The sequence below is a fragment of the Nerophis ophidion genome, linkage group LG24 (assembly GCF_033978795.1).
Source record: "Nerophis ophidion isolate RoL-2023_Sa linkage group LG24, RoL_Noph_v1.0, whole genome shotgun sequence".
Classification (NCBI taxonomy): domain Eukaryota; kingdom Metazoa; phylum Chordata; class Actinopteri; order Syngnathiformes; family Syngnathidae; genus Nerophis; species Nerophis ophidion.
In genome coordinates this window covers 34,450,937-34,465,079 of record NC_084634.1, presented here as the reverse complement: position 1 = coordinate 34,465,079, position 14,143 = coordinate 34,450,937, and the positions used below count along the sequence as shown (strand labels likewise).

General features: G+C 41.2%; 1 protein-coding gene across 3 annotated transcripts in view; it reads left to right on the top strand.

The window, feature by feature from the left end:
- Positions 1-7,705, top strand: part of LOC133541980 (glutamate receptor ionotropic, kainate 2-like) — a 336,785-nt gene extending 329,080 nt beyond the window's left edge. Inside the window, exon 17 of one of the 3 annotated variants that reach the window (XM_061885731.1) lies at positions 6,575-7,705. In XM_061885731.1, the coding sequence (XP_061741715.1) occupies positions 6,575-6,739 (165 nt within the window). In that variant the 3' untranslated portion in view covers positions 6,740-7,705. The remainder of the gene's footprint in view (positions 1-6,574) is intronic. The other 2 variants (XM_061885734.1, XM_061885730.1) reach the window with 2 other exon arrangements.
- The last annotated feature ends 6,438 nt before the right edge of the window (positions 7,706-14,143 follow it).

The window sequence follows — 14,143 nt, the reverse complement described above, 5'->3', positions numbered from 1 at the left end:
AATGAGGGCGTGCGATGAAGCCATTGGCTTTGCCGCCTACTACAACACGTACGATCTGCTTGTCGGTCCAGTAACATGTTTTGTGTGGCTTCTGCGGCAACACGCACACGACTGCAAGGCATACTGGGTGACACAGAGTACACTAATGGTTGTGATATAAACAATTTTAACATTCTTAGTAATATACGCCACGCTGTGAAGCCACACCAATTAAGAACGACAAACACATTTCGGGAGAACATCCTCCCAGTAGCAGAACATAAACGCAACATAACAAATACCCAGAATCCTTTGCATCCATGATACTTCCTGACTATTTTATACACCCCGCTAGCAGCAAACCCCACCACCCTCCTGTGCGTCGGTAAGGTGCGGGGGTGTAAAGTATATTCAGGAATTGTCACGGATACAAAGGATTCTGGGTATTTGTTGTGTTTCGTTTATGTTGTGTTACTGTGAGGATGGTCTCCCGAAATGTGTTTGTCAATCTTGTTGGGTGTGGCTTCACAGCGTGGCGCATATTAGGAAGAGGGTTAAAATTGTTTATATCACAACCATCAGTGTACTCTGTATCATCCGGTATGCCTTTCAATCTTGTACGATTGCAGAAGCTGTATACAACATGTTGCCGGACTAACAATCGGTTTGTACATGTTGTTGAAGGTGTCAAAGGCAAAGGCTTCTTAGCACGCCCTTATTCTTGTCGTCAGGATGAACCCCATTGGATATTTGCGAGAACGTTAGCGGCTCCCATTTGTCTTCTTTACTCTGTGAAACGGGTTTAAATAGCTCTTTGAGTGGTAAAGGTGGTCGACCTCTGATGTATTTCAACGGGCGGGTGGCGGGCGGTTGCGGTTCTGATAAAATTTTGGTTCGGGTGGGCGGCGGGTGGATGACGACTTTGGTGATGCGGTTGCGGATGATATAAATGTCTATCTGCGCATCTCTAATATATATATACATATATATTATAATTTTATATGTACATATATATATGTACATATAAAATTAAAACCTGTACATTTGACACCCATGTTCTTGCAGGAAGATGCTTTGACAAGACCTCTGCATGTTTTTAAATAAAATACTATGTTTGCAATCGTTTAACGTCTAAAATGAATTTAGAATGCTTTCAATAACTGTGAGAAGAAAATTCGATTGTTTTGAGCATGGAAGGTTTTATGGACGTATCTATTATTCATGTTGTTTTCCGCCATACAGCAGGCATATACCGTGCGCTTGTTCATAAATGTTCATATAATCAAGGAGAGCTATATTTTTTTTATTTCCACTTTGTCATGCACTGCGAAATCAGAAAAAAAAAAAAAATTCGGTCTGGTTGCAGACTCGGCCGGCTCCGCCCACTCAAGCAGCACTGAGTCAGTCTGCCTGAAGGTAATAATGCACGTTTCCATGCCAACAAAGCAAGTACGCCTGGTTAAAAACACTCAAACGTACAGTAAGGCTCCACCTCTCGAAGTTCTTTAGCTCAACGGTAATTGGGTTTGCCATTGGGGATTTTACATAGCGATATCAAAACCTCCATATTTGGAACTAAAATGCACATTAGAATCAGACAGCCGGTGTGTAATAAGTACACTACTTATAGTATAAACACTTTTAGGGTGCAACAAAAGACAAGTTTCCGCCCAATGGCAAAGACGACTCCCTGAGTGGGCAACACTAATGTCATATAACGTATTGGAATCACAACTGCATGTGTGTGTGTGTGTGTGTGTGTGTGTGTGTGTGTGTGTGTGTGTGCGTGTGTGCGTGCGTGCGTGCGTGCGTGCGTGCGTGCGTGCGTGCGTGCGTGCGTGCGTGCGTGCGTGCGTGCGTGCGTGCGTGCGTGCGTGCGTGCGTGCGTGCGTGCGTATATATAAATAAATAAATATATTTATTAAATTATTTATTTATTTATATATATATATATGTATATATATATATATATATATATATTTATATATATACATTTTATTTTTATTCATGTAAAAAAAAAAACATTTTAAACGAATGAAACTGCTGTTCTAAATGGGTCCACTGGATGTCACAATAGCAATTCTGTTAGGCAAGCAAACGGTTTATACCGGGGCCAAGCAAGAGAAACGCAGGAAAGTGGGACTGTGGCTCCTCCTCCTCGACCCACATATAACTTAAAACCTGCCGTTTTACGTCTTCTGCTTCTTGCCCCAAACTGTCTCTGTCAAACACGAGAAAAGTGAACGTAACCCTTTTGAATGGACATGGACATGTTCAGAATTTTCGACAAATTTTAAGTGTTTTGTCCAGATACTCATTTGTGTTTTGTACGTTTTAAGAATGTGCTTGTTTTATTTTTTGCCAAAGTAAAACAAAGAAAACAACCTTAAGTTGTCTTTATTTTTACGTTATCATGCCATGATTTTACCATTACGGCCCTCTTGGGAGTAGATTTTCCTCCATGCGGCCCCTGAGCTAAAATGAGTTTGATACCCCTGCTCTAAACATTTTAATATTACTCTCACAGTTATTAAAAGCATTCTAAATTAATTTTAGACGTTAAATGATTCCAAACATAGTCTTGTATTTAAAAACATCTTGACAAAACATCTTCCTGCTAGAACAAAGGTGTCAAACGTACTGTTTTATTTATATATATATATATATATATATATTTTTTTTTTAATCAGAGAAACAACTGTTCTAAATGTGTCCACTGGATGTCACAATAGCAATTCTGTAAGGCAAGCAATCGGTTTAAAGGGGGACTGTGGCTCCTCCTCCTCGACCCACATATAATTTATAACCTGCCATTTTATGTCTTCTGCTTCTTGCCCAACACGAGAAAAGTGAACTTAACCCTTTTGAAGAGTATTTACCTCCGTTTCTTACGGTTTGTTGAGTTAGCACTGGATTGATACGTGGACATGCTCAGAATTTTCAACAAATTTTAAGTGTTTTGTCCTGATAATTATTTGTGCATTTTCAGAAAGTGCATGTTTTATTTTTGGTAAAACTAAAACAAAGAAAACAACTTGAAGTTTTCTTCACTTTTAAGTTATCATGCCATGATTTTACCATTACGGCCCTCTTGGGAGTAGATTTTACTCCATGCGGCCCCCGAGCTAAAATGAGTTGGACACCCCTGCTCTAAACATTCTATTATTCTTCTGACAGTTATTTAAAGCATTCTAAATTCATTTTAGACATTAAACGATTGCAAACGTAGTATTTTATGTAAAAACATGCAGAGGTCTTGTCAAAGCATCTTCCTGCTAGAACAGGGGTGTTAAACGTACGGTTTTATTTATATATATATATATATATATATATATATATATGTTTTATGAAAGAAACTGCTCTTCTAAATGTGTCCACTGGATGTCACCATTGCAATTCTGTTCGGCAAGCAGTCGGTTTATACCGGGGCCAAGTAAAGGGTGACTGTGGCTCCTCCTCCTCGACCCACATATAACTAAAAACCTGCCGTTATCTGTCTTCTGCTTCTTGCCCCCAATTGTCTCCGTCAAACACGAGAAAAGTGAACTTTATGAATACTTTTTTTTTATCTCCGTTTCATACGGTTTGTTGAGTTAGCACTAGATTGATACATGGACATTCTCAGAATTTTCAACAAATTTTAAGTGTTTTGTCCAGATAATCAAACGTGATTTGTACATTTTTACAATGTGCTTGTTTTATTTTTGGCCAAGGTAAAACAAAGAAAACAACCTGAAGTTGTCTTTAGTTTTAAGTTATCACGCCATGATTTTACAATTCCGGCCCGCTTGGGAATATATTGTCCTCCATGCGGCCCCTGAGCCAAAATGAGTTGGACACCCCTACTCTAAACATTCTAATATTCCTCTCACGGTTATTGAAAGCATTCTAAATTAATTTTAGACATTAGCATTGTATTTAAAAACAAGCAGAGGTCTTGTCAAAAGCATCTTCCTGCTAGAACAGGGGTGTCAAACGTACGGTTTTATTTATATATTTATTTTTTTGGACTGAAAGAAACTGCTGTTCTAAATCTGTCCACTAGATGTCACAATAGAAATTCTGTTAGGCAAGCAAACCAAGAGGTACACAGTAAATGGGGACTGTGGCTCCTCCTCCTCGACCCACCAATAACTTTAAACCTGCCGTTTTATATCTTCTGCTTGTTGCCCCAAAATGTTCCTGTCAAACATGAGAAAAAGTGAACTTAACCCTTTTCAATGCTTTATATATATATATATATATATATATATATATATATATCAATCAATCAATCAATGTTTACTTATATAGCCCTAAATCACTAGTGCCTCAAAGGGCTGCACAAACCACTACAACATCCTCGGTAGGCCCACATAAGGGCAAGGAAAACTCACACCCAGTTGGACGTCGGTGACGATGATGACTATGAGAACCTTGGAGAGGAGGAAAGCAATGGATGTCGAGCGGGTCTAACATGATACTGTGAAAGTTCAATCCATAATGGATCCAACACAGTCGCGAGAGTCCAGTCCAAAGCGGATCCAACACAGCAGCGAGAGTCCCGTTCACAGCGGAGCCAGCTGGAAACCATCCCAAGCGGAGGCGGATCAGCAGCGCAGAGATGTCCCCAGCCGATACACAGGCAAGCAGTACATGGCCACCGGATCGGACCGGACCCCCTCCACAAGGGAGAGTGGGACATAGAAGAAAAAGAAAAGAAACGGCAGATCAACTGGTCTAAAAAGGGAGTCTATTTAAAGGCCAGAGTATACAAATGAGTTTTAAGGTGAGACTTAAATGCTTCTACTGAGGTGGCATCTCGAACTGTTACCGGGAGGGCATTCCAGAGTACTGGAGCCCGAACGGAAAACGCTCTATAGCCCGCAGACTTTTTTTGGGCTTTGGGAATCACTAATAAGCCGGAGTCCTTTGAACGCAGATTTCTTGCCGGGACATATGGTACAATACAATCGGCAAGATAGGATGGAGCTAGACCGTGTAGTATTTTATACGTAAGTAGTAAAACCTTAAAGTCACATCTTAAGTGCACAGGAAGCCAGTGCAGGTGAGCCAGTACAGGCGTAATGTGATCAAACTTTCTTGTTCTTGTCAAAAGTCTAGCAGCCGCATTTTGTACCAACTGTAATCTTTTAATGCTAGACATGGGGAGACCCGAAAATAATACGTTACAGTAGTCGAGGCGAGACGTAACAAACGCATGGATAATGATCTCAGCGTCTTTAGTGGACAGAATGGAGCGAATTTTAGCGATGTTACGGAGATGAAAGAAGGCCGTTTTAGTAACGCTTTTAATGTGTGACTCATATAATATATATATTTTTTTTTATTGAAAGAAACTACTGTTCTAAATGTGTCCACTGGATGTCACAATAGCAATTCTGTTTTGCAAGCAGTCGCTTTATACCGGGGCCAAGTAAAGGGGGGACTGTGGCTCCTCCTCCTCGACCCACATATATCCTAAAACCTGCCGCTTTCTGTCTTCTGCTTCTTGCCCCAAAATGTCTCTTTCAAACACGAGAAAATTCGAACTTAACCCTTATTGAATACTTTTTACCTCTGCTTCTGTCATGGTCCACATCTTGGACCATGTCATAGTCTGGTTTTGTTTCTGTTTTATTATCATCCTGTGTTGCATTCGACGCCTTTGGTTCCCGGTGGCACTTCCTGTTTGTTTTTTTTGTTGTCAGGGTAACTCATTCAGTGTCACCTGATTCTGGTTTGTCGTCACGCACCTGACTTGATGAGTTATCTCCTTATTTAAGACCGCCCTTGTCTTATATTCGGTCTCGGACTATAGTTTGCTTCACGCAACAAGTGACATCGCTCTTCCCGCATTGTGGTAACTATCTTGTTTCACCCGTTAGCTTCCATGCTATTTTGTTTGTTTACGTGTCCCTAGTTTACATACTAGCGCTTTCTGTTCATTATAGCTTCCACGCTAGTTCTGTTTGTTTTGTCTGTAGTACCTATGTGCCAGTATTTCTGTTATTAGGTTTTTTTTTTGTAGTTAGGAATAAATCATCTTTCCTACCTTAACGCTGTGTTCCATCTCTGCTGCAGACGTCACAGCTTCTTACGGTTTGTTGAGTTAGCATTGAGGTTAGCTAATTTTACTTGAAGTCTTGACAAGCCAAATTTCCTTGTTCTATTGGCAGATAATTTGGCTTAGTTCAAATAAAATATCATTTTTGTCATTTTTTTTTTTCTTGTTTTTGAACACTTCTGCCGTCCTAGTCACTGCCGTTGTGTCCTTGAGCAAGACACTTTACCCACCTGCTCCCAGTGCCACCCACACTGGTTTGAATGTAACTCAGATATTGGGTTTCACTATGTAAAGCGCTTCGAGTCACAAGAGAAAAAGCGCTATATAAATATAATTCACTTTGCAATATTGAATGAGCAGCAGGATTGTCGACGATATTGCAAATGCAGCTACTGCCATCTTGTGGAGTCAGTGACAGAAATGAGGTCGCCTACAGCCGGGGCTGTTTATGTCAATGCTGTTTATTTTCAACGCTGGGATTTTCCTGCAAAAGAACCCAACAGATTTTTTTTAAACATTTTTTTTTTTTGTGGTTTCCTTTCCACGCAGAGATCGTTCTGCAGCGCCATGATGGACGAGCTGCGCGTCTCTCTGAAGTGCCAGCGTCGACTCAAGCAGAAGCCTCAGCCGCCCGTCATCGTCAAGACGGAGGAAGTCATCAACATGCACACCTTCAATGACAGGAGACTCCCGGGAAAGGAAACCATGGCATGAATGGGGACGGGGGGGAAAAACTCCTCTGGGTGAAAAAAAAAAAGGGGGGGGGGGGGCGTGACCTCATCAATGCAGGTCACACCATGGATTCCTTTTTTTTTTTATTTGTAGAGAGATGTTTCCTGTGGAAATAAAGCTGGCTGAGCAGTGTCACCTCACTGTGAAGTTCACTTTTTGAAGGGCAGCTGGAGACGTGGACTAACACACACACACACACACTCACACACACACACACTCACTCTCTCACACACACAGAGTGACACAGGATGTAGTTTTTCTGTTCGTGTCAAAAAAAAAAAAAAAAAAAAAAAATGTGTATTGCCCTTTTCCCCGTCCCTCCTCTCCTTTAATTTCTTTAGGGGTTATTTGGAAAAGAGAGAAGAAAAAAAAAGGAGAAAAGTAGTCGTTGCCAAACCAATTTTACTATGAACTGCTGTGTATATTCCGGGAAAGTCACCTTTGCCGACTCATTGTACTATTTTTTTTTTTTTTTTGTCCTTTTTTTTCCCCTCTCGTGCCAAAGCTTCCGTTGGAAAACGCCTCGACGTGTGCGCCGCAATTGTCTCATCGTCGTTTGAATTCATGCAGGATTTGTCTTTTTTTTTGTACAAGACATTTTATAGGACTTTGTACCATGGTAGCCCACCCCCACCCCCACCCCCCACCTCCCAAGACATGTAGCAGACGCAAACGAAGCCTTTGCTCCAGACTTTGACAACCACAGGAGGTTTCCAAGTTGCTCTGTAGGATTTATCCGTTCCAAGCCACCCTCCCCTCCTACACACACACACACACACACACACACACACACACACATTTTGTCTTTTCATCTTGTGTGTTGGCGAAAACGTGGCTATGTAATAAAGCTATGCTTGAAGTAAAAAAAAATGTGTTTATTTAACGAGACTTTTATCCACAGTGGCATCATCAGTGGTACAGTCGGGTCATGCATTCATATTATCAGTCTGTATTAACTACAAAACCCAAAACCGGTGAAGTTGGCACGTTGTGTCATTCGTAAATAAAAACAGAATACAATGATTTGCAAATTATTTTCAACCTGCAAAGACAAGATATTTCATGTTCGAAACTTAAAATTGCAAACCACGTTTCCATATGAGTTGGGAAATTGTGTTTGATGTAAATATATACGGAGTACAATGATTTGCAAATCCTTTTCAACCCATATTCAATACAAAGACAACATATTTGATGTTCAAACACAAACTTTATTTTAGAATTTCATTGCTGCAACACGTGCCAAAGTAGTTGGGAAAGGGCATGTTCACCACTGTGTTACATCACCTTTTCTTTTAGCAACACTCAATAAATGTTTGGGAACTGAGAAAACTAATTGTTGAAGCTTTGAAAGTGGAATTATTTCCCATTCTTGTTTTATGTAGAGCTTCAGTCCTTCAACAGTCCGGGGTCTCCGCTGTTGTATTTTACGCTTCACACATTTTCAATGGGAGACAGGTCTGGACTGCAGGCGGGCCTGGAAAGTACCCTTACCTTTTTTTTTATGAAGCCACGCTGTTGTAACACGTGCTTAATATGGCTTGGCATTGTCTTGCTGAAATAAGCAGGGGCGTCCATGAAAAAGACGGCGCCCTGATGGCAGTATATGTCGTACCTTTCAGCATTAATGGTGCCTTCACAGATGTGTAAGTTACCCATGCCTTGGGCACTAATGCACCCCCATACCATCACAGATGCTGGCTTTTAAACTTTGCATCGATAACAGTCCAGATGGTTTGCTTCCCCTTTGGTCCTGATGACACGATGTCGAATATTTCCAAAAACAATTTGAAATGTGGACTCGTCAGACCACAGAACACTCTTCCACTTTGCATCAGTCCATCTTAGATGATCTCGGGCCCAGAGAAGCCGGCGGCGTTTCTGGATGTTGTTGATAAATGGCTTTCGCTTTGCATAGTAGAGCTTGAACTTGCACTTACAGATGAAGCGACAAACTATTTAGTGACAGTGGTTTTCTGAAGTGTTCCTGAGCCCATGTGGTGATATCCTTTAGAGATTGATGTCGGTTTTTGATACAGTGCCGTCTGAGGGATCGAAGGTCACGGTCATTCAATGTTGGTTTCCGGCCATGCCGCTTACGTGGAGTGATTTCTCCAGATTCTCTTAACCTTTTGATGATATTATGGACCGTAGATGTTGAAATCCCTAAATTTCTTGCAATTGCACTTTGAGAAACGTTGTTCTTAAACTGTTTGACTATTTGCTCACGCAGTTGTGGACAAAGGGGTGTACCTCGCCCCATCCTTTCTTGTGAAAGACTGAACATTTTTTGGGAAGCTGTTTTTATACCCAATAATGGCACCCACCTGTTCCTAATTGGCCTGCACACCTGTAGGATGTTCCAAATAAGTGTTTGTTGAGCATTCCTCAACTTTATCAGTATTAATTGCCACCTTTCCCAACTTCTTTGTCACATGTTGCTGGAATCAAATTCTACAGTTAACGATTATTTGCCAAAAAATATATATTTATCAGTTTGAACATGAAATATGTTGTTTTTGTAGCATATTCAACTGAATATGGGTTGAAAAGGTTTTGCGAATCATTGTATTCCGTTTATTTTTACATCTAACACAATTTCCCAACTCATATGGAAATGCGTTTTGTAAAACTGAGAATTTAATGGCAGCAACACATTGCAAAAAGTTGGGGGTTTTGCCACACATTTTCAATTGGAGACAGGTCCGGACTACAACCAGGCCAGTCTAGTACCGGCACTCTTTCAAAGCCACGCTGTTGTAACACGTGGCTTGGCATCGTCTTGCTTAAATAAGCAAGGGTGTCCATGCAACAATACAAAAAGTCAGTGTTCAAAAACAAGAAAAATAATTACAAAAATGAGGGTTATTTTATTTGAACAAAGCAAAATTATCTGCCAATAGAACAAGAAAATTCGGCTTGTCAAGACTTTCCAAAACAAGTAAAATTAGCTAACCTCAATGAACCAAAAAATACCTTAAAATAAGTATATTCTCACTAATAACAACTGTACTACTATATTAGTACCTATTTTCTATTGTTTCATTGAAAATATAACAGCAACGTCCATTTGGCTGTCATCTGTTTTAATTATGAGACAATTGTGTCAAAGCCATGATTTTTTTTTGATTTTTTTTACATCAATCAATCAATCAATCAATCAATCAATGTTTACTTATATAGCCCTAAATCACTAGTGTCTCAAAGGGCTGCAAAAACCACTACGACATCCTCGGTAGGCCCACATAAGGGCAAGGAAAACTCACACCCAGTGGGACGTCGGTGACAATGATGACTATGAGAACCTTGGAGAGGAGGAAAGCAATGGATGTCGAGCGGGTCTAACATGATACTGTGAAAGTTCAATCCATAATGGATCCAACACAGTCGCGAGAGTCCAGTCCAAAGCGGATCCAACACAGCAGCGAGAGTCCCGTTCACAGCGGAGCCAGCAGGAAACCATCCCAAGCGGAGGCGGATCAGCAGCGCAGAGATGTCCCCAGCCGATACACAGGCAAGCAGTACATGGCCACCGGATCGGACCGGACCCCCTCCACAAGGGAGAGTGGGACATAGGAGAAAAATAAAAGAAACGGCAGATCAACTGGTCTAAAAAGGGAGTCTATTTAAAGGCTAGAGTATACAAATGAGTTTTAAGGTGAGACTTAAATGCTTCTACTGAGGTGGCATCTCGAACTGTTACCGGGAGGGCATTCCAGAGTACTGGAGCCCGAAATGAAAAAGCTCTATAGCCCGCAGACTTTTTTTGGGCTTTGGGAATCACTAACAAGCCGGAGTCCTTTGAACGCAGATTTCTTGCCGGGACATATGGTACAATACAATCGGCAAGATAGGATGGAGCTAGACCGTGTAGTATTTTATACGTAAGTGATGACACAGCGACCGTGTAGTATTTTATACTTAAGTGATTACATAGTTTTGCAACAGTTGATATTCAAGTTTCAAGCCTGTTTTACTCAACGTAGGTCATCAAATCTCAGCAACAAGCTGTAATATCTTACTGAGATCATTTAGGACCAAAACCCTTAAAACAAGTAAAACACTCAAACCTAAAATCTACTTAGTGAGAAGAATTATCTTATCAGACAAAAAATAAGCATATATCACCCTTATTTGAGATATTTCGTCTTACTTAGATTTCAGTTTTTGCAATGTTTTTACAGATGTGTAAGTTACCCAAGCCATGGGCACTAATCCCCCCCCCCCCCCCCCCCCCCCCACCTCCATACCATCACAGATGCTGGCCTATAACATTCCGGATGGTTCTTGTCCTCTTTGGTACGGAGGACACGACATCCATGGTTTCCAAAAATAATTTAAAATGTGGACTCGTCAGACCACAGAATACTTTTCCACTTTCCATCAGTCCATCTTAGATGAGTTCGGGGCCCAGTGAAGACGGCGGAGTTTCTGGGTGTTGTTGATAAATGTATTTCGCTTTGCATAGTAGAGGTTTAACTTCCACAGAACCCTCTTCCACTTTGCATCAGTACATCTTAGATGAGCTCGAAGCCCAGTGAAGTCGGCTGAGTTTCTGGGTGTTGTTGATAAATGTATTTCGCTTTGCATAGTAGAGTTTTTACTTGCACTTACACATGTAGGGACAAACTGTAGTTACTGATAGTGTTTTTTTTTAAGTGTTCCTGAGCCCGTGTGGTGATATCCTTTACACGCTGATGTCACTTTTGGATGCAGTATCGAAGGTCCGTAATATTCTCCAGGCTCTCTGAACCTTTTGATGATATTACGGACCGCAGATGGTGAAATCCCTAAATTCCTGTCAATAGCTGGTCGAGAAATGTTCTTAAACTATTGGACAATTCGCTCACGCATTTGTTCACAAAGTGGTGACCCTCGCCCCGTCCTTGTTTGTGAACGACTGGGCATTTCACGGAAGGTGCTTTCATACCCAATTAGCCTCTTCACCCGTGGGATGTTCCAAATAAGTGTTTGATGAGCATTCGGCAACTTTCTCGGTCTTTTTTGCCACTCGTGCCAGCTTTTTTGAAACATGTCACAGGCATCCAATTCCAACTCAGCTAATATTTGCAAAAAATGACAAAGTTTACCAGTTTGAATGTTAAGTATCTTGTCTTTGCAGTTTATTGAATTGAATATAGGTTGAAAAGGATTTGCAAATCATTGTATTCTGTTTTTTATTTACCATTTACACAACGTGCCAACTCCACTGGTGTTTTGGGTTTTGTACAAAATGCTAACTGACTTCTCTCACTTGCGTCTTGGAAATATTACGGCTCCAGCTTACTTGTGACCCTAATAAGGACAAGATTTATGGACAATGGATAGAGAAGTTAAGTCCCTACCTTTAGTCAAAAGTGATTTATGACCCCCCATAAAACAATGATTTATGACCCTCAAGGTCAAAGGTCAATGATTTATGAGGGGTCAAGTTCAAAGGTTAATGATTTATGAGGGGTCAAGGTTAAAGGTCAAAGTCAAAGGTCAGGTTCAAATGTCAGGTTCAAATGTCAAGGTCAAGTGGGTGTGGCTTACCCGGAAGAGGGTGGAGTTAAGACCTGTGGTGGGAGTGGTTAAACCAGGAAGAGGGTGGAGTTTTAAACAGAAAGAGGGCAGAGTTAAGACCTGCGGTGGGAGTGGTTAAACCAGGAAGAGGGTGGAGTTAAGACCTGACAGGGAACAGAGGAGGGTTCAGTTTTTTTAAGAAAGCAATGTCATCTGAGCAGCATGTGACCATATATTTGATAGTTTAAATGTTTACGATCGTTTGAAACAACTTCCAGATTTCGATGTATTGATGGCTGGGAATGTTACGTGTGGAGATGTGGACACACACACACACACACACACACACGCACACGTAGAGGAGGGGTACAAAAGGGCGGTGTAAGGCTTAGTCATTATTTGGAGCTTTATACGTTAGCGTAAAGACTTTGTTCGATTCGGTCATGATTAGTGAAACGCCTGTTTCGATTTATAAAAATAATAAAACTTACATTGACGCTCCGCAAAAAAGTCGAGTGTTTCTAAATCGTATTCAGATGCCGCCGACCGAATCTTTGCGTGAGAAATGGGATTTGGAAGCGTACGGGATGGAGGGATCTTTTGGATTTGTATTCAGATACGAAATGGGTGATATCTGCTTATTTCAGCTAAAAGAAAGAAGAGACGGAAGCCCTTTCTCGACATTTTCATCGTTATCTACCGTGGATTGGGAAGTTTTTGGTGGACACGCACACACACACACGCACACACGCACACACACACACACACACACACACACACGCACGCACACACGCACACACGCACACACGCACACACGCACACACACACACACACACACACACACAGGAGGGGTACAAAGGAGGGTTCAGTTTTTATGGGAGGTTGAGAATGTCGTATGAATAGCAACTGGCCACCCATTTGTCCGTTTAAATGTTTACGATCATCTGAAACAACTTCCATACCTCACGAAAACATATTTAAACAGATGGAAAAAACTATCGCAGAACACAGTGTCACGTAGCAAATGGTCTTTACGGTCGTTTGAATCAACAGGTCAGTTTGGGGTACAAAGGAGGGTTCAGTTTTTACTGACTTCCCAACTGACAGTTTAAATGTTTACGATCGTCTGAAACAACAGGACACGCACGCACGCACACACGCACGCACACACACACACACACACACACACACACACACACACACACACACACACCATTACCTCTGCTTTACCATGTTATTAGACATTGGTTTAACTCCATTTAAGCATTTAAACGTTAAAAGCATTGCACTTGTACGACGTTGTAATACTTTTTTTTTACCAGCCGATGACGACGAAGTGAAAGACGATGAACTTTGCTTAAACAGTCTTACAAAGTTGGAAGATGATTATCGAGGTGTGTTTAAACCTTCGAATTATTTAATATTGTGTGTATTCATTATTTTGTTTTATAGAGGATTTGCCGTAAGATCCTAACGCGATCGTTTTAACACAATCGCAGTCTGGTGAGTCAAATGATTCTCATTTTACAAGAAAAAAAACATGCGGTATACGATACATATATACATATATTTACTTACATCTCCGGCTCGCTGGTCTCCCTTAAAGCTGGCGGGTCCATCAACGGCCGTTCCAGGCAGAGGAGAAGGCTTGATTGCGCCAAAGACTCCAGACATCGAATCCTTGCTCCGAGGGGAAATCATCGAAAACGACGGTGAATGTCCGACAGGCACCCGCTGTAAGTTTTTCTCGTTTTCTGTAAGCTTTTTTAAGATTCTCAGGAGCTTTAAAGAGCTCCTCTCATTCCAATGTCTTTCGCTCAAATGAATTTCGCGCCTAAGGGGAATGGGCGGGGACTGATTCCGGAGGTGGGCGGTTGTTTC